Source organism: Corvus kubaryi, unplaced genomic scaffold (genome assembly GCF_017639235.1).
Source record: "Corvus kubaryi isolate FWS band 111438036 unplaced genomic scaffold, C.kubaryi_AGA036_p1.0 37387, whole genome shotgun sequence".
NCBI lineage: Eukaryota > Metazoa > Chordata > Aves > Passeriformes > Corvidae > Corvus > Corvus kubaryi.
Genome location: NW_024581129.1, coordinates 2,151,793 through 2,170,939, shown reverse-complemented (window position 1 = coordinate 2,170,939; position 19,147 = coordinate 2,151,793). Strand labels below are relative to the sequence as shown.

Genomic DNA, 19,147 nt, shown 5'->3' with positions numbered 1-19,147 from the left:
GCTGTGCCTCCCTTCAGAGCCTCACTTGGCTCTGGAGCAGGGAGGGCACATGGGGTGACACTGCCCCAGAGCTGTGGAGCAGCAGCACCTGTTTCTAAATGCTAATTGAGGAAACTAATTAATCTACTCCAGGAGCACAGATCCGTTTCTGCCCCTCACATCTGACTGAAACTCCTGGCAGGGAACTGACAAAATAAAATACCTCAATTTAGGGTGGCTCTCAAGGGAAACCAGCTCTTACTGGAGTCACACTCATGTGGTAACACACTGCACTGAAACATTTTGCAGTTGAAGGATTTTTTCTCTGAAAAATTAAACCTGGTAATTCAAATTACTGTGCCTAAGGGGTAGGGAAAAGAGGCCTTTTATTTACAAGAGCAGTCATAAAATTAAACTTTAACCTCTTAAGAGTCAGCAACTGCCTCTCATCTATTCCTGGTAAATGAGGAGATACATGATAGTACAGTTACACACTTTATTTCTGAGAAAACTGACAGATTTAAGCAACAGGTCTTATAATGCTAAATGAGAACATTAATATTGCTGTGGCTTTACATAAGAACATCACCGTTTTAACAATGATTGATACAGAATATTTTGTCATGCAAATCACTTGTGTACACCAAGTAATACTCATATCAATACATACCTGTACAGTATTTACATTTTATATTTAAACTCTAGCTAGAAACATTTTCCAAGAAAATATAGAAATGAAACTGGTAAGCCACAAGTCTTAATTTGTAGCATCTGGTCTACAACAGACCCAGCTTTTCCAGCAAGCATATCTACATAGATATGTAATAAATCTTAAAAATATGCAGTTTTTTATATATGAAGCATTATAAATGCTGCTCAGTTTATAAAGGTTCAGTTTTGTACCAGCTTAAAACGGTTCAAAATGTTAAGTGACACAGAGCTTATTTTGTCAGAATATTGTAAAATTTAAGTCAGTCCAGCTGAGCTTAAGTTTTGTGTACAGCTCCCTTCCAGCTGCACTGGCACCGTGGCTCTCACTGCCCCTGCAGCTGTAAAGGGCAGAGTCAAAAGCAAAGAGCTCAAGAATCACTCAAGTTTCAGTGCAGCAGGAAGGGAGAATCTGTTGTCCCCAGAGGACTTTTCCTCAGCATGGCCAAACTGTAACAGATCCTGCTTTAGGCCACTGAGCAGCCACTTTCAGTAGCCACCCCTGGACTTGAAGCCCAATAAAAAAGGGAAAGGTTGAGAGATTTTTCTTCACCCTCGTGGATAGTACCTGATATGGCCAAAATTTTCACAAGCCACTTTGTTTTACTGGCCTCATGGCCAGTGGAAATTTTGGGCCAGTTTCACTCCCCTGTTAATACTGTTACAAAGAGCATCTGAAATCAAATACAAACACACACACACAAACGCTATTCCATTAGCTTTGGTAAATTAAATAGATACATTGAGCACCACAAGTAGCTGTTTAAGATGTTGCATTTCAATGCTAAGAAATAATGTATTTCCTGCTATAATAGCCTCAGTTACATGTCACTCTAAATAATTATTTCTGCTGGATATAAGAACTTCAAACTAAATACAGCAAATGAACTCTCAAGGCATTTCCTTCATGCTTATAGGCAGACATCCTCACCTGGTTAAATAAATAGATTTCCTCAAAGGTGGTATTTCAGAAGATTTGATACAAAAGTGCTTCATGGCTTATTAATGCTTTTGTAATCTCACATTTCTCCAGAAATACTGTATTTGCTGCCTTTCACCTTTATGCTCTCTAGTACCACTGATTTGGCTTGTCACTATTTGCATTACAAATCTACTTGTCCACAGCTATGACTGATGTAGGCAGTGCTTGAAAACAAAATGTCACTGCAGAACAGAAGACTCAAAACAAGTGCTGGCAGCAGCTCCATCATTGTGCTGCTTTGCAAACACAGGACACAAAACTTAATTCATTTCTATAAAGAGTTTAAATGTGTTCCATTAAGCAAAGATATCCCCACACTGACACTTACTCAAGGATTCTATCCCTTCTGGCTGAGTTGTATTCCTTTGGAAGCACTTGGATTTAAACATTCACCCAAGCAGTTCCACACACGCTGGGGGGAAAACCTAAAATGTAGGAAAGTTTACCTTGTTCTTCTCCTCTCAGCCTCTTTTGCAAACATGCAATAAAGCAAAACACTCACACGGCTGACACCCCATGCAAAACAAGGCAAATCAGTAAGACAGAACAGTGAAACAGACTCTCCCTCACAGTTCAAAGGAGATTTCAAACAGATCAACTTGCTAAGTCTGTGGGTTTGCCACTGCAGCCCATCTTGCTACAACCGACCCAGAGATGCTCCTGTAACCAACAAGCAAAGCTGCTTTTAACATTTTGGGTCTCCAAAGCATCCACTGGCACAGTAGGCACAGCTCAGGCTCAACAAGTTTTTCCCAAACTGAGTAGTAACAGAAGCAGTAGAGTCAAAACCTCCCACTTCCTGCGCCCATTGTGGAATTAGGGGCTTTACCTTAAGAACAGTATGTGTGCTATCAACAGAAAAGCACTGCAGTAAAATCTGCTGCAGCACTTGATGTGTTCCTGAAAGACCCATGAGTAGGACCACAGAAAGATCTTCCACAAGTTTCAAAGACAGACACACGTGCCTGTGGGGAAGCCTAGCTGCACCAGGCAATCAATGTGTAATACTTTATTTTTCAGTAAAAATATCTATTTTTTTCAATTTTAACTGCTGAAGCACAAATCTGAAAATTGCCTCTAAGAATGCAATAAAAATGCTGAACTTGTATGAACTTGCATGAACTCTGTATGCCCAAAGTTTGTTATCAAGCAAAGGAGCGAATCCTGCTTGTTTAACTCTCTAGGGCTGCATCTTACAGAGACAGCTCACCTTCCTGGCTCTTCCCTTTAAAAACATTGAATGCATGTGAAATTATCTGGGGGTGTTTTCACACGCAAGGCCTAAAATCACACAAGCCCTGTCATCTCTCTCCTTTAGTAGCAACTTAGTGTTAATCAAACTACATCATCTCAAATGTAAGAAGGACGTTACTGTATAAAAAACAGATTAAACCAGTCATTAAACCCTAGTGTTTGTTGTGAGTGTATGAGCAGGCAGGAGTGTATTTTAGCCAACTGGCAAACACCAGACCACATCTGTACTTTGTGTCATGGCTCAAACCTCTGCTGCTGGGCCCTGCCTGTATTTCAGTGCACACTGACAAACCCTTTGGCACCACGAGGGACCTGCTGAGCTGCCAGTCACTGTGTTTCTGAAGAAAAGCTATTTCCATGAAGGTGGGAGAGGAATCCTGAATGAAAGCTGCACTCAGCTGTTACTGTGAAACACACACGACTTGAAAACTGACGCTGGGATTGTGAGGTTTCTGCTTACAGGAAATGCAGTGCCAGATCATGCCCTGCTCCACTGTTGGTGCTGCACTTTAGTGAGAACTCAAAAGTCTTATAATCACTCCTTTTATGGGAAATGTGCTCAGGTAACAGGTAGAGGACATTTTAGTGTTAGCCCTGGACTCCTTCCCTCCCAGCCCAAGTAAACTGGAGTTGTCACTAATGTAAGTGAAAACAAGGCTTCCATGTGTTCAGTTGCATTAAGTTCCAATATAATCATTCTCTGGGATTTGAAGCTTGCTTCAAATTATATGCCAGTAACTATTTACCCTGAAAAAGTTTTGCCAAGTTTTTATGCCATAATAAAATGTATATATATGTATATATATATAAAATTTACAGTTGTCTTCACTTAGTTTGTCCAATTTCTTCTATCTCTCCACTGTACGCTCAGTTGTTGGTTGATGCAGCTTTACAAGCTGCTGATCATGTTCTATTTCTTATTTGCAATTCTTCGTTTCCTTGTTGCCAGCATATCATAAAAGGGATCCCTGCTGATACTTGCTCTGGAAGAGAAAAAAGGAATCATCAGTTTGGTTAACAAATACCTAGTTTTGAAAACTAAAACCTCTCATCCTTGTGGATGACTCCACATTCTTAATAAGATGGATGGCTGACTTCTAAGCACCACAAGTATTTCTTTAGCAAAAGATGCTATTCAGCTGTGATTTGTAAAGAGTTCACATCTTCACATCTTGACTATTATTTATTTCTTTTAAGTGGGTCTGTTAACACACCTTTCAAGATAAAGTCAGGCTGTGGAAGTTTAAAGCTGCCTGTGAACATGCTTAAGAAACACGTTACTGAACTTAATTATTAAGTGAAGTAAGAATCCAATAAAATTAGATTTAAAGACAATTCACACAAGGTTTTACATTTGCATAAAACAGTAAATCCTGTTTTCCTCATTTGAGTTAGCAGCAATACTTCTTTAGGACCAGAGAGTAACAGGAGATTTGTATCTTCATCCATCAACCCTGCAGAGCTCATTGTTAATCCTCGAGGACATTGCCACATCAGAGTTCTTCAAACAAGTTACAACAAATTCTCTCAGTATCATACTCTGAAAAGAGCTTATACTTCATTTCTGAAAAACATTTAAAACTTTAAACTCACTTGATAGATTTAATCCACTCTTCCTTTTCTTCTGGGGTGGGAGCAGATATTCTGTACACTACATGGTTGCCTTCCACCACTCTACCATCAGCTTCAGTTTTACATGCTTTAATTACTTGACCTTTATGACTGGGGTTGTAGAGCTCAAAGCAGTTCTGGAGGGTAGAAATGAAGTAATAAATTTGAAAGAACAAAACAAAACTGACAAATAAATTCGTTTAACAGTACGATTAAGTTCCCTATGGTTTACTTATCTTCATTTAGAAAATAAATATGAAACTGTCTTACTGGTTTCCTAGGGTCTTCAACTTCTCTTATGCTAAGATTTTCTAATGGAATAATTCCTCGAGGTTCTTTGTCCTAAAAAATTAGGAAAATATCACATTATTGGCTACTTATATGTCTTGATTACAAAGAGAATTCACCATGATATATACTCACAGTTGTGTATTCAAAGTAATACAGGCAATTATCAGTCAGAATAAACCATCTCCGTTTCCATGTTTTTACTCTTCCCCCTGCAAACAAAAGGATTCCAGAATTAAACATGTGCTACCATCAGGGCTTCAACAATGGGCAAGGAAATAATTAAGTTTTGCTTATTTCTCAAAGTATGGTTTAATTGCTTAATGGTAAATGGATCAGGCACAGATGAGGGAGGTTAAAGGAACATGTTACTGCAACTTGTCCTGAGGCAGCATCAGCTTTGGAGGTGCCATCAGCCACAAGAGCTGTGGGCAACCATCAGTGGCCAGACCTGCTCCCTCTGTCCAGGCCCTCACACATGTCCACTGCACCAAAAATCCCAAGTCTGCAGAGTGCTGGACACAGCCAGTGCTGCCAGGGAGCCCTGGGCTGGTCTGACACCCCCAGCTGCTCACTCACACCAGCACTGGCTGCAGAACCAGCAGCTGGGCCCAGCAACAGGAGCAACCCCCTGGACAGCTTGGCTGGGGCAAGGGAAAGGTCCCATCAATAAAATTAAGGGCATTTTACCACCTTCCTGTCACTCCATTCACAAGCAAACACGTGATTAAGAACGTGTCTTTACTTTCAGATTTAATGTCAAGTGTGTAAGGTGCTTATGAACATCACTAACAGAACAAATATGATGTCATCAATGAGGAGCAAATCCTATGCCAAAATATACCATATTTACTAATTTGTCATCTTTCAGTATTTTTAAAATATCTTCATGGGTCATTATATCATTGAGTACACTTGACAGAAAAAATAGCTACTGCTCCAAAAATGCCAATTTTTCCTTCATTAACAGTTCAGACAACAGCAACCACAGAGTTCCTTTTCTTTACACCTGCTAATGTCACCCTGTAGGGAACAGTTTCTTTTTAGAAACAGTATTGCTTTGGCCCTTTCAGTTGTTTTGCTGCCACTGGCTGCTTCAGAACACACCTGGCTTCCCACATTACACTATTTTAAAACTCATTTCCAAGAAGGACAACTGTAGATAAAGCATTCATGTGTTATTAGTTTAAAGGTTTAGATACACCATAGTTATCTGACTTCAGGATTATGTCACCACCTGTGCATCATCCATTCAGCAGTATTTAATTTCATTAAGCCAACATTTCAAAATAGTTGATCTTGCTATTGAACACCTGTGCATAAAAGAGCACCATTAATACACACAAGACACCCAGTTTAATCCAAGTGATATAACCAAATTTAAGACATAAGCATAATTTTTTAATCTTTTTGTTCTGCTTAAGATAGCTGGGTTTTTGGTTAATACAGAAATCCAAATCATATTAAAGAACAATTCTAGGGATATCATGACATTTCTTGATACCAATCTACTGCATATTTGCATTGCAGACCAAGTATGTGGCACATTGTACCTTCCTTTTGCTGGGTTTCATGACCTGCACAATAACCCAGTGCTAACACACTGCAACATTCAATGTACTCAAACTTTGTTTCCACCAGACGCACTCATATCTTAAGAAAAATTTAATCTGCAAGCAGGTGTGGTGAAATAAGTGAAGGCAAAATAGTGCAAGATGCAGAAGCCGTGACACAATGAATGGTTGAGTGAACTGGAGACAGTGAGGGAAGAACTGGTGGCATTTTAGTACAACCACTGTGACAGATCGGTAAATAAAGCATTGCAGAGATGTTCAAACTGGCACGTAAGTCACTAGAAAAATTCCCCACCACCTTGACCGAGAGCTGGTTCAAGTATCAGGAAGTATTTGGGCTAGGAATGATGAACTCAAGCTTGACTCACTTCCAGACCAATGGAAGAGCAGCCGCCGAGTCACGGTGACTGCCAGGGCACTCCCTGCCACCACCTCAACGTGACTCGTGTTCACATAACCCAGGATCAACTGCCATGGCTTTAAGTCACGTTCTGCTCTCCAAGGTTAGCAGATTAACATCACTTAACATTTTTATGGCCCTAAACCATCACCATGTTTTCCAGGCTAACAGTCAATATCAGCTATCAGAGGTCATGGCTTGCCCAGCTCTAGCAGAAAAACAGCTCAGGAGAGAGAATGGATCAAACAGGGAAACAGGTTACTATCACAGGCAGCTTAAACTGAACAAAAGTGCTTCTCATAAACTCTGATATCATGCCAAAACACAATAAAAAAAATCAGTAATAACCATATATTTAAAAGAAGACCTATTTATAATTTGAGAAAGAAACAACAGACCTAAAACACACACTCCCAGAACAATATGAATTGCCAAGCAGTAAACAGCAGTTGAGCTTGCTGAATGTTTTCCCAACAACACTCCCTCTCTCTGGAAAAGCCAGATTTCTCAAACCTGAAACCTTTTGTAATCATGCTGCAGTTTTGATGAAGCTTTTGTCATGAAACATCTCCCAGCTCCAGGGAAGCCACAAAGAGTAAGCATTTCCAACAACCCTCTTACTGCTCCCTTTTCCCTAAAACAGCCAGTAGCCCACTGGGTTACAGCACTCATGGGAACCATGAAAACAGACCTTAAGTCCCTGCTCCACCAAGCTATCAGTTACTCTTCCAAAGAAAAGAAAAATGGGAAAAAAAAAAAAAAAAGCAGTCAGTCAGGATTTTTTGGCAGGATAAGGAACTACTCTCACATGCAAGTCTCTGTCTCCCCACGCCATTACTGAGTTGCAGCTGTCAACAGCACAGAAACGCTAATAAAGCTCAAAATCTAATCTGTACTAATCAAATTTGCAGGGGTCACCACATAAAACACATTTAATATGCCTTTACAATGGGCTGCAGCCCAAGCAGCTGGCTGATAAGGCACTGTGGCCTGTAAACTCTGCACATGACATTAATAGGTAAAAACATGTGATAATAAAACATTCTTGTCCTTGGCTGAGATTGCTGTAGGCTCACAAAACAACAACAAAGGGTTTAGTACCGTACTTCATCTCTTATTCCAGCTCCCAGCCTTTTAAAGATTAAGACTGGGAGGAATTAAGTTAGCAGAAGAGGATCAAGAAAACCAGAGTATGAATCCATAAACATCTACAGAAATGCAGAGATAAGTGACATACTTCTGAAAGATCAAGCTGATTACAAAAATGCACAGACATCTCAAATAATGAAGTATAGAAGCATGGTATCTTCCACAGCATGTGGAAATGTAAGTAAGCTACAAGGAAAGGCTACAAGGCAAAATGTACAGAAACAGAAACCCTCTTCACCTTTGTAACTCAACATAGGATTATTTTTTTTTTAACTCTGAGCAAAGTACAAACTAGGCAACAAGGTAAAAGAAACCATCTATAATAAAGGGAAAAACAACTGGCAATGACTTAGGAAACAAATCTTCTAAGTAAAAAAGGCCTTAAGGCTAAAGGCAACAAGGTATCTAAAGTTAGAAAATTCTACCCAAATCTTCAGCTCATTTATATAAAAGTTTTAGAGCTGAAGGAGATGCATACACCAAGAATGTTTTTTCTCCTCCTGAGTTCATTTAGATATCACCAGACAGAAAAGACTCAGCAACTGCACAGCTGGTTGGATCAAAGTTGGGCTTTCTTTTAAAAAGCATTTTCCCTTGACCACAGCACTGATTGCCTCGACCTGGAAGAGCCTCAGTCACCACAAGAGCCAAGCAGGTACCGGAAGGCACCGGTTTCCTGATCACCCAGCACTCTTCTCTCACCCCAGATCAGGGAAGAGAAACAACATCCTCCCAAGGACAGATGTGCTGGAATAAGCACCACTGGAGGGACAGGCCCGGATGTGAAGCTTTTGGACCATCTCCAAGCATTCCGTAACCGCCTGACTGGCAGAAAAAATTAACACACTCATATGTCTGGCTGGAATCATTTCCTCTCCAGTTTGGGGGAATAATGTCACAGTTTCCTTCAAACGAGAAGAAAATATTACACAAACCAAGAAATTTGCCAAGAGAAGCTGTTTAAGGCGAGGAAACATCTCCCTGTGCAAAACAGATCTAACTTGGGCACTAGCAAAGAGAGCATAGGCAACAATTTCAAAATACCTTAGAGCGGATGGCAGAAAATTTCATGGTACCAACACCACTCATTAGGCAGAAAAGTCTGAAAGCTCATAATGTGTCAAGCTGCTCCAAGGAGGACTCACTAGCACTCAGCAGGTTTCAGTTTTTAACTTGCTGCATTCATTTTCATTACACCATGCTTCAAACAATGCAGAACTGAATGATAATTTAGGTCTACCAAGATAAAGATGTCTATTTATAGGCTCTGGCTAAGTCTAGATAGACAAAACCAGAATTACTGTCTGGCTGCCAGGTTTGGCACTCGGACTTAACATGGTCACCTCTGAACAATTCAGAGCAGCAAACTCTCCAAAAGCTTTCTGCACCCTCCCAGCCTTCTAAAACCCAGAGTAGTCTTTTGGACAGATGAATTTTACAATATATGAATTTTTCACGATATCCATCTTCTGCCCAAAGAAAAATCAATATAGTGAGAGATGGAATACTAAAAAAAGGGCACAACTGCATAAATGGGAAGAGCTGTGAGAAACACCAGATACAAAATACTGTCTTGATATACTCAGAGCCTGCAAGTAGTCTTTAGCCATGTTTATAGTTTCATTTAAAACTTTCTATTTCAGCTTTTATGCGTTATCACAACTGAGCACTTAAACCCTCATAGAGGAGTTCATCTCCTTAGCATTTCAACAATACAGAACTTTTTAATATCAGGATCTTCTAGAACTGAAGGAAGTCCTACCCATTTCACAAGAAGAGCTTCCCAACAGAAAGGACTGTAAAAATGCAAACCATGTGGCTTGAGACAGCACTCTCAACATACAGTTTAAGACTCCTAGCAAATAGGAAACTCGAGGGAGAGGAAAGAAATAAAATGGGGGGGGAAAAAAATAAAAAGACTGTCAGGTTTATTTCTGGTCATTGCATCTAAACTAGCAATGTATTAGTCTGTACCAGTCTGTCTCTGCTGAAAAAAAATGCAGTCTTTCATGGAAGCACAGCTCCAGGCATTCCCAGGCTGATTCACCGGAGGCTTCTGGACACGTTTCATTTCTTTATTCAAATAACCCTCACACTGTGGGAGTGTTGCGTGTAACACCCTTCTGCTTCACACACTCTTTTACTACTGGGTTTTCTGTGCTCTGTGTCTCATCTGCATCCCACACAGCAAAGACTCAGGCACAGTTTTCAGTCCTCTGACCTCTGGTTTATTGACTTTGCACCAGAGCCAGAGACAGCCTGTGCAGAAGTACCTGGCAGCTCTCACTTACTTTCAGTCATTGCTTCCTCAATTTCTTGGTTCCTCTATTTTTCATTAGATCTATTTAATGGGCAGTTTCTTCCACAGAGGATGTTGCCACTTCTCTACACACACTCACACTTGCCTGCACTCACATTATGTGTAGAAGTCTATGAGGGAGCACTGGCAACAGCAAAGGCACAGCACAGCCTTATACTCAACCTCTTCTCCAAGCAGCACATTCCACCTACATCAACTTGAAAGGCTTTTCTGTTAAGCATCATCTCATACTACCAAATGGAGAAAAGCTGCAAAGTCACGTTTGAAATTGTGCCAGCTGAGCCAATACAGGTCAAAAAGCAAGAGCTTTGCTTTTTTGTAGTTAGAAAAGGAGCTCCACAGCATCTGTAGCACAGAGGTCAGAATACGACAATGCAGAGCATGTGAATGAATTCCAAATGCTTCCTTTTCACATCCACTTCCTTCCAGCACAAGCATGACTACCAGGTTCCAGGTGCAATCAGCAGAGTGGGCCCAGGGCTCTGTCCAGGCTCTTTTTTCACCATCCTCCCCATGTGCACCCCAGCACACATCCCTTTTCACACTTCAGTCACCATTCTCCAAGTGCAAAGTTCTTCCACTTTAACACATTCAAGTGGCCAACAACTGACTCTACTGAAGTGTGTGCTGGTGTTTAAATCTTAAAAACTTATTGTTTTGAAAAACAACTGTTAAAACAAAGTGTCAGTCTCCTTTATATGGGAAAAAAATTCCCTAAGGTCAAGTGAAAAAGTGAATCCCATCAACTTTACAAGAGTCTGTAAAAACAAAGGCACCTTGCAGTGCCAGGAGACTGAAATACCTGAGGTTTCTGCAACCCTAAATTTGAAGCACATTTAAGACTCTGTTAAGTGAGCTAAATGTATTATTTAAAAGAGAAAATAAGCAGGAAAAAGAACAGCTTTTACAACTGTAGTTCAAATGTAATCTATCTTTCAATAATTATCATTGATAAACAAGTAACATAACCACTCTGAAACTTCATGACAGAGTGAGACATTGTTTACTCTCAGTGGAGATTATTCTTTCCTTGTTATGTTTTTCCACGAATGAGAGAAGTGTGCTGAAGTCATCTTTATTTTTCTGCTTTACATGTAAACGCTTCCTTCTTTTGCTGAACTCACTTGCATGTGAGTTAGACACTGACATGCCAGTCCCTCAGAGCACCACTGATGACACTGTTAGTGACACTGAGTGAAAAAGCAAAATGCTACAACAAATCTGATTTGAAAAAAAAAAAAAAAAAGAAAAAAGAAAAAACCAGGAGGAAGGAGGAAGAAAATAAAAGAATGAGCAACTGAAGAAGAGGGGACTGGAAAGCAATCAGATACGTACCTCCTAATGCAGAATAAGCAGAGACAGCCAGTCACAGAACAGAAAGGTGATAGGTCATAGGCCATAAGGAAAACAAGAAGGCACATTTAAACCACTCATTAAAAAATCATAGCCAAAACCAAACCAAGAGAAACTCACAAATAATATGGAAAAAAAAAAGACATACAAAAGTAACTATTTGAGGAGACATCCTTTTTTTGTACACAGAAAACTGTGTTGAAATATCACACACAGTTTTCTGAAATGACCTTATGGAGACTTAGTTGTTATTTATCAGTCACAGCATGTGGTAAATACCATGTGGTGTTTCCTTTTTGCTGCCGAGTTTTTATTTCTCAGATCTCAGAAATAAAACTCCGAAGTTTGAAACAAGATTGCTAATTTGGGTATGCAAAATAAGAAGTAACAGCCTTCAGACGAAAAGGAGCTACTTATTTTGGTTCACACATTTTTAAATAAAAAGTTCAACCTGTTACCTTCACGAGAAAGCAGGTAGACACGGAGCAGCAAACATGCTAACAATGAACAAACATACAGCAGCAGAACTGCCCTTGTGACTAACCTAATTTCAGCAGCCAACCTTCTCTATCTGGATTAAAAAATGTATGCGTTAGATCATTTCCATCATCCTCTGGAATTTTAAATGGCTCATTCTTAATACTTTCATATAAATTCTAGAAAAATAAAGAGGAAAAAGACCTTATTAATAAATGTCTTAAGAGAAAATGCAACCAGGATATCTTATTGCTTCATAGACCATTTCTATAAAAAGCAGAGGAAATACTGTCCATAAAATTCTGGACCACCCCTTGTCAATCTTTGCTTTCTATTTTGATCATGATTGATTTTAAACTACTTCATCCATAAGCAAGTCTCTCTTCAGTACAAATTTCTTAAGCACTCCTAGCAACGACAATTTTATTTTATCTTCAGCATTTAGTATTTCAAAGGTTTCAGGATCAGTCTCATTTAGTACAAGTTTTGCCAAATGAATCTGGGTTTTCAGAAAATGGTGTAGCCCATCACACTGTCTTACAGCAGTAAATATTTATACTGATTTCTCAAGGAAGGAGCTCCACAAGACACATGAAAAAAAAAGAGAGGCAATAAGGAAAACCAAAAATTTTTACTATTTTTTCTGACTTATCTAGAAATACTACTCTTTTTCATAAGAAGCCAATTGCACAAGAATTTTGCCATAAGCAAACTACTGAGAGATGCACAGAGCATTTACTCTGAAACAGCTTGTTCTCAACAAAGGCTGGATATAGGGAGAACTAGCTCAAAGTAGCTGTGAATATCAGAATATGCTTCTTTCAGCTACTCAAATGGTTACACATCCTAGAAAATGTTCCCTTGCCTTCCCTTGACAAATCTGCCTGAGAACTGTTGTACATGCTTTTAAGTCTGCTATTACAAACACAAAGCCAGGCTTTGTCTTACCCAGCCTAACTTACCCTTAGCAATTCCTCTGGAAGGTCTCCACCTTCATTAATTCCACGATTCATGGAGATAAACCTCTCCACTGTGGGTTTATCTCGCACGTTGTGGTTGTGCAGGCTGGTATTCAACATAATGATGGCAAATGAAAGCACGTAACATGTATCTGAAATCAGATTCGAAAAATGGTTTACCTTCCCATGTGCTGTGTGTACAAACCCGTAAAATTAGTATATACCTCATCCTGACTGATAAAGGAACACTCAAAACATCCTGAATGCTGTACATAAAAGTCTAAAATCTTTCTTTAAGCTGTTGAATTAAGCCCAATTTAAAAAAAAGGTTACAATTCAAATAACAAACAAGTATAAGAAAATTGTATGAGAATTAAAAAAAAATTAAACTCTTATGAAATCATTGCTATCACCCTAAATTAACATTTCACTTCAAACGCTGAAGTGTTGGGCAAAATGTTCTCTGCACAGATTTTGCCTAAATCATAGTGGTGGATGCTATAATAAACCTGGTCCATCAGCCTCCTCCTACTCAAAGTATTTCCAAAGCTCTCTCCAAAGAGAAAGAATGGTCTCTTCAAAATAATATTTTGATTGCATTTAAAAAGACTGAAAATTACATTGACTCAATTTTGTGGCATTCAGCAGGCAGCTAGCACTACTGGATAATATCAGAAGATGACAAAGGAAATCTTATCATGCTTCTTGCCATGGTTATGATTATAGTAAATTCTCCCAGAATTCAAGTACAAGACTCTGTGTAAGAAAAAGCAGGATGAAAACCTGCTAGAGAGAGGAAAATTGTGCCTGCATCTTCAGCAGTTTGTTTTCAGTAGCTATTTTCCTCTCTAGCAGCTACAGACCTGCTTTACACCAACCTTTTCCCATCCTATCTAATCCTCAAATTAAGTGATCAAGAGCAAACTATTTGTGTATATAACCAAACAGACCAAAAATGCCAGGGCATTCTGTGTAGTTCTGCGAAGCTTTATAAATGAAAATGCATTCTGACCATAAGTTTGCACCTCCTGGATTAGACAGTCACATGTTCTCACTTCCCAGGTATTCCTCATTTCACATATTATTTTATCCTCAACTTCCAAACTGGCCAATATCTCCTTGCATCAGATGTATAAGAACATACACATATATATATAAAATTGTATTTGGATCATTCAAGTACTTAAGAACTCCTGCTTCCTGTGACTGACCTGTAGACTGGAAGACTCCTGGGTTACAAAGGCAATAGCGTGAAGCAAAAGCTTCCATCATACGGTCAATTTTTTGAGCCTCTCCTGGGAGTCTGAAGCTCCACAGAAACTGCCTACAGAAGGGAAGAATAGTTGTTAGACTCATTCCAATATTTACATAGTAAGTATTTATTACAAATAACCCAAAACAAACGGAAAAAGGAAAAAAAATCAGCAGTGCCTATATAGAATGTCCTAGAAATATGTTCTCAATCTCTCAACACACAAGTCAGGAGCTATTATAAAGCAACATGCACAGATGGCTAGCCCAGTAACTCAGCCAGCAACACTGCATGCTATCAGGCAAGATAATATGGCAGTTCATATTCTGAGGCTCTCTCTTTTTTCCAGCCTAGTAAACAATTTTCTGTATGCATCCCATTTTTGCCACAAGAATGCTATGGGGGGAAAAAATGAGTTCAATCCTCCCTGGGTTTCCTGGCTACAGAAAGCAAAGAACAGTCAGCTAGACTTTATTCACAATGTAAAAAGACACAATACACAAAATATTTCTGGTGTAAGGAGAGAGAAACAAGGAATACAGAAAGACTTAACATATTTACTTAAATTCATACAAAACCTTTTAAAAACGGTAACAACAAGAAAACCCCACTGCTTAGAGAGGTGCTGCCTGTCTACTGTAAGCTCACCCTACAAGAATCAGACCTAGGTCGTAAAAAGAGCAACTCATGCCATCATTTCAGTAATTTTGTAATACATGCAGCAGATCTTGCTGCTGCTTAGCACCATGAACTGGAATACAGAGTTGACTTTTGTAACTATTTCTACACAGAGGTACACTGGAATGCATACAGGACAGAAGTCTTCACAAATTTATTTTGGCACATGGTGGCACTAAAGTGTTCCAATTAATTTCATCATTTATTCTTTTATCTCTTAGCAAAAGAATTATCTGAATTAAACCAGGATCTAAACCAGCAAAGTTACATGCTCTGCCATGCAAAACAAGTTCTCACTATTCCCTGTACACTGGATGCCATATAACAACCATTTGTTCCTGTCTTCACCAGTTTTCATTTCAGGACATTATATTCAAGTGTCACAGGCCATCTTTAGTTTGTCAGCTCTATATACTGTCTTTACTCACCTCGTGCAAGGTTCCAACCCAGATCACGAATTTTGTAAGCTACCAAAATACAAACATTTAATAGTAGCAGCTGCTGAGGAAGAAGAAAGTCAAACCTAACATCAAATTGGGTAAAAGAGACAGGAATACGAAGCTTCCCAGACAAGCTTCAGCAGCCACAGAAAAGGCTTCTTTGGCTCAAGCCTCAGGCAGCTCAAGTTATCATCACCACATCATTCAACCATAGCAAAGCTGTTCTGACTCCACATCACAAGGCACTGCACCAGAAACAAAGATCACACGGACACTTCCATTTATCTGGTGTCAGGAGGGAGTCACTCGCGGCAAAAAAACCAGGCAAAACTGTCTAAGCCAACTTAATTTGCTCAATCTGTTACAGATTTTCACCAAGTTGAGAAGGGATCTCACAAGGTCACTGTATGCAAGCATCCCAGATAAATCAAGGGAACTGTTCACATAGCAAGGGGAAAAAATAAACTAAGAAATCACACTTTCTTTCACATGACAAGTGGGAAACTGAGGGAAGCAGAAAGAAATCACTCATTTCAAAGTTTACCTCTCTGTGACTGAACATAATCAGTGACTATGGTCAGAGGATTTCTCCCCCTCCCTGCCCAGAAGGACAAGTTGAGGTGGAAGAAAAGGAGGAAGAAAATTATTTAAGTAAAGAGTTTATTTCTTTTTTAACCTATCTCTGTGCTAAGATAGAAAATAGATCTTCAAATCTCCACATATGGCAGGCACACCAAGGAGTAACAGCTGTTTTAGTTGCATGTATTTGTCTGAAATAATCAGGAGTTTTCACCCCCAAAGGCAGCACACACACAAGCCATCAGAAGGGTTAAACGGAGCTGTCTCTGCTCACTTGCACAGTAATTTGTACAGTTGTGCTGAGCTGTAGAGCAGCTTTTTTACAAATAAATCAACACAGTGACTCATATAAACATGCAATTTGATAAAGGGAGCTCAGGTCAAAAAACAGAAAGAACTCACCTTAAGGCTTGTACAAGATTGAGATCAGCGAACTCATGGAGTTCAACAAAAGCCTGAAGAACTTTAATATTAAATTCATCTCTGTGAAAGACAAATTAAATAGACGATTACAATTCTGATCTTTAAAGACTTGATAGATACTTTGATTTGCTTCTGAAAATAAATAAGGAAATAAACAATCATACTGATCAAGTCATCAGAAAATCTACACATTTATTTGAGAGGTATTTTAATATTTAACACTAGTACTTCGCCCATTTTTGCTGGTAGGTTAGCAAAAGCCAGTACATTTGAACTGATTTTAGAACTGCTTATTTAAATGACCTAAAAAATAGCCTTGCCTTCTTTGCTTCATATTTATTATTACTGTGCCTGCCTTGACATAGGAGGATACCTGAGAAATTTATTCAGTAAGAAGTCTTTTGCAGAAATTGTCACGAATTCTTAAAACAATGGTTAATGTAAAACTAATTTCCTTAGCCATACAACATATGATAAGCAAACTACCTTTTTTCCACTCTAAGAACAGAAAATATTAAAGCAGTATCTTAATTTATGTACAAAGATAAGAAACAAAAACTTATTGCTTCTATTGAGTCTATCCAAGAAAAAGAACAGCTTTTTAGAAGTGCTGCTTAGCATGTACTCTTACTCCATTCTCAAAAACTGGTACAACAAAGTTTAGTAAAATCAGAATAGGTTTTGAATGGACTTCCTCTCACCCATCTCTTAGACTGGTATGTAAATCATGAGCCAAATTATGCTTTGTTTAATACAAGGGTGCTTGAATGCAGAAGAAACATTTAAACATTAATGAACACAAAACTATGTGGATGGACAGAACTTGGCCTAAACCATGCCTGAGTTCATGTGCCAGAAGAATAAAGGTTTATAATCCTTAGGGTGTGCTTTAAATACATCACCAAGACAGAATGCTGCGTATCAGCCTCCACCCAAAAACAGAAAGGTGTGCACCCACCAGGAATTAGCTGCTGCTTTGCTGACTAACTGCATAGTCAGACTAACCTGTAACACTCAGGAGGAAATACCTTAAAACCAACTGTTCATTCATTAGCAGATTCCCACATTGTTTACAGAAAAACACACCAGTTCTGTCAGCAAATCCAAGCAATTCTCATCAAATTTAGCAATGCACAATTCAACTGGGCAACTACTTTTCAGTGAAGTGGCATGAGAGTGTAATAAAAGAGCACTTGAGAGGGGTATGTTTTTACTCTAAGCCAATTACTTATTTTGTTTATAGGCATGCAGTACTTGTGCTGGGTACACCTCCCAAGACACAAGCCAAGTAACACAAATGCTCCAGGAAGCCACCTAAAAAAAGAAGTGAAGAGTTACCCACATAGAAAGAAATCTTAACTCTTTTTTAGGATGTAATTCATCCCTCATTTATTATTATTTTTGCTGTATTTTTAAGTGTTATCTCATTCCATTTTTACATTCACTTTTTTCAGTTTGCTGAGTGCTGTTAGACTATAAAAGTCAGTAATTTAGAATATATCCTTTATGGAACAATGTTATATAAATATTTCATTCTGTTGACTAACCTTGTCTTGTCTTCAGCTATATTTAGCTAGGATACAGAAGTAATTTATGATGGGCCCCTGAGAGGGGGTGGCAAAGAAAGAGAGAATGTCCTCAGACATAATTCTGCTGTATAAAAACTGTTGACATGTCTACATGCTCTGCACACTGACTTCATAACAAAGATCTATTTTCAAAATGCTCGTATTACAGTAAAAACTTCCACTGAACCTATGAAAGCCAGGAGGAAACTGCTGAGCAAAAACCACGCCACTGATGCTGGAACCAGACTGAAGAGTGTCTCAAAAGGGACCTGCCACAACCCATCACCACAGGAGCACATCCTAAATGAGTCACCTCCGAGAGCTCCCTAAGTGGCACTGGAACATGTGCCAGCACGTCCATACACACACTCCAACCCACTGCACTGCTGCCTCTCTCAGCTGCCTTTTTAAAATCAGTTCCTGGGTTGCACAGCAATGCAAGTCATTTGCATTCTGATTGTGTTTTGCAACACTGTGCATAAAAATGCACACTGCATGTTTACTGTACCAGGATTGATAAGCACTGGGCGCAGCTGCCCTTGGAGACGCCTTCTTAGCAATGGGAGTTCTGCATGCAGGGAAGTGACTACACCAAAACCTGCTTGTAACTACTGTCCCAGGAAGTACCTCTTTTCATAAGTAATTTCTCTACTGTCAATTATTACTGACTGTAAATCACTCCTTCTCTGGACACAGTACTAAGAGTTACCAGTAGTGTTGCAACATAACTCTCAAACATTCTAAAAGCTCATGGTATTAAATACTGCACTACAGACAAATGTTTTGGTTTACTCCAAACAGTAAGTTACAGTTAATTAAATATCATTCCACAATGTACCCATTTAAAAATTAACAACCTAACAGGAAGAAAACCTATCACAATACTGTAGCAGTTTTACATCCCCACTGTAGCTCTTCCAGATCTCAGGGTACTCAAGCAGTTCTTCCATGCAGCCTGTGAAAGGTACCCAAAACCTGTACATGTGCTTTGTGAGCTCAAGAGCAAAGTTCCAATATTTCTACTTTACCTTTCACCGAGGTAATCTCCAATTACCGTTTTATTTAATCCTTCTCCTTTATAAAGGAACTGTGCAATGTCTTCTGCAGTGTTGTGCAGGAGGTCATTTTCTATCAGAAACTGTATTCCCTAGGA

The 19,147-nt window shown here is 39.1% G+C and overlaps 1 protein-coding gene across 3 annotated transcripts in view; it reads right to left on the bottom strand.

The window, feature by feature from the left end:
- Positions 1-461: 461 nt before the first annotated feature.
- The window catches only part of CYTH3 (cytohesin 3), a 48,937-nt gene continuing 30,251 nt past the window's right edge, over positions 462-19,147 (bottom strand). For 2 of the 3 annotated variants that reach the window (XM_042036842.1, XM_042036843.1), the window contains exons 5-13: positions 19,023-19,141; positions 16,406-16,486; positions 14,266-14,378; positions 13,058-13,206; positions 12,162-12,274; positions 4,958-5,036; positions 4,805-4,876; positions 4,517-4,671; positions 462-3,906 (exon numbers count right to left, since the gene is read on the bottom strand). In XM_042036842.1, the coding sequence (XP_041892776.1) occupies positions 3,834-3,906; positions 4,517-4,671; positions 4,805-4,876; positions 4,958-5,036; positions 12,162-12,274; positions 13,058-13,206; positions 14,266-14,378; positions 16,406-16,486; positions 19,023-19,141 (954 nt within the window). In that variant the 3' untranslated portion in view covers positions 462-3,833. The remainder of the gene's footprint in view (positions 3,907-4,516; positions 4,672-4,804; positions 4,877-4,957; positions 5,037-12,161; positions 12,275-13,057; positions 13,207-14,265; positions 14,379-16,405; positions 16,487-19,022; positions 19,142-19,147) is intronic. The other variant, XM_042036841.1, reaches the window with a different exon arrangement.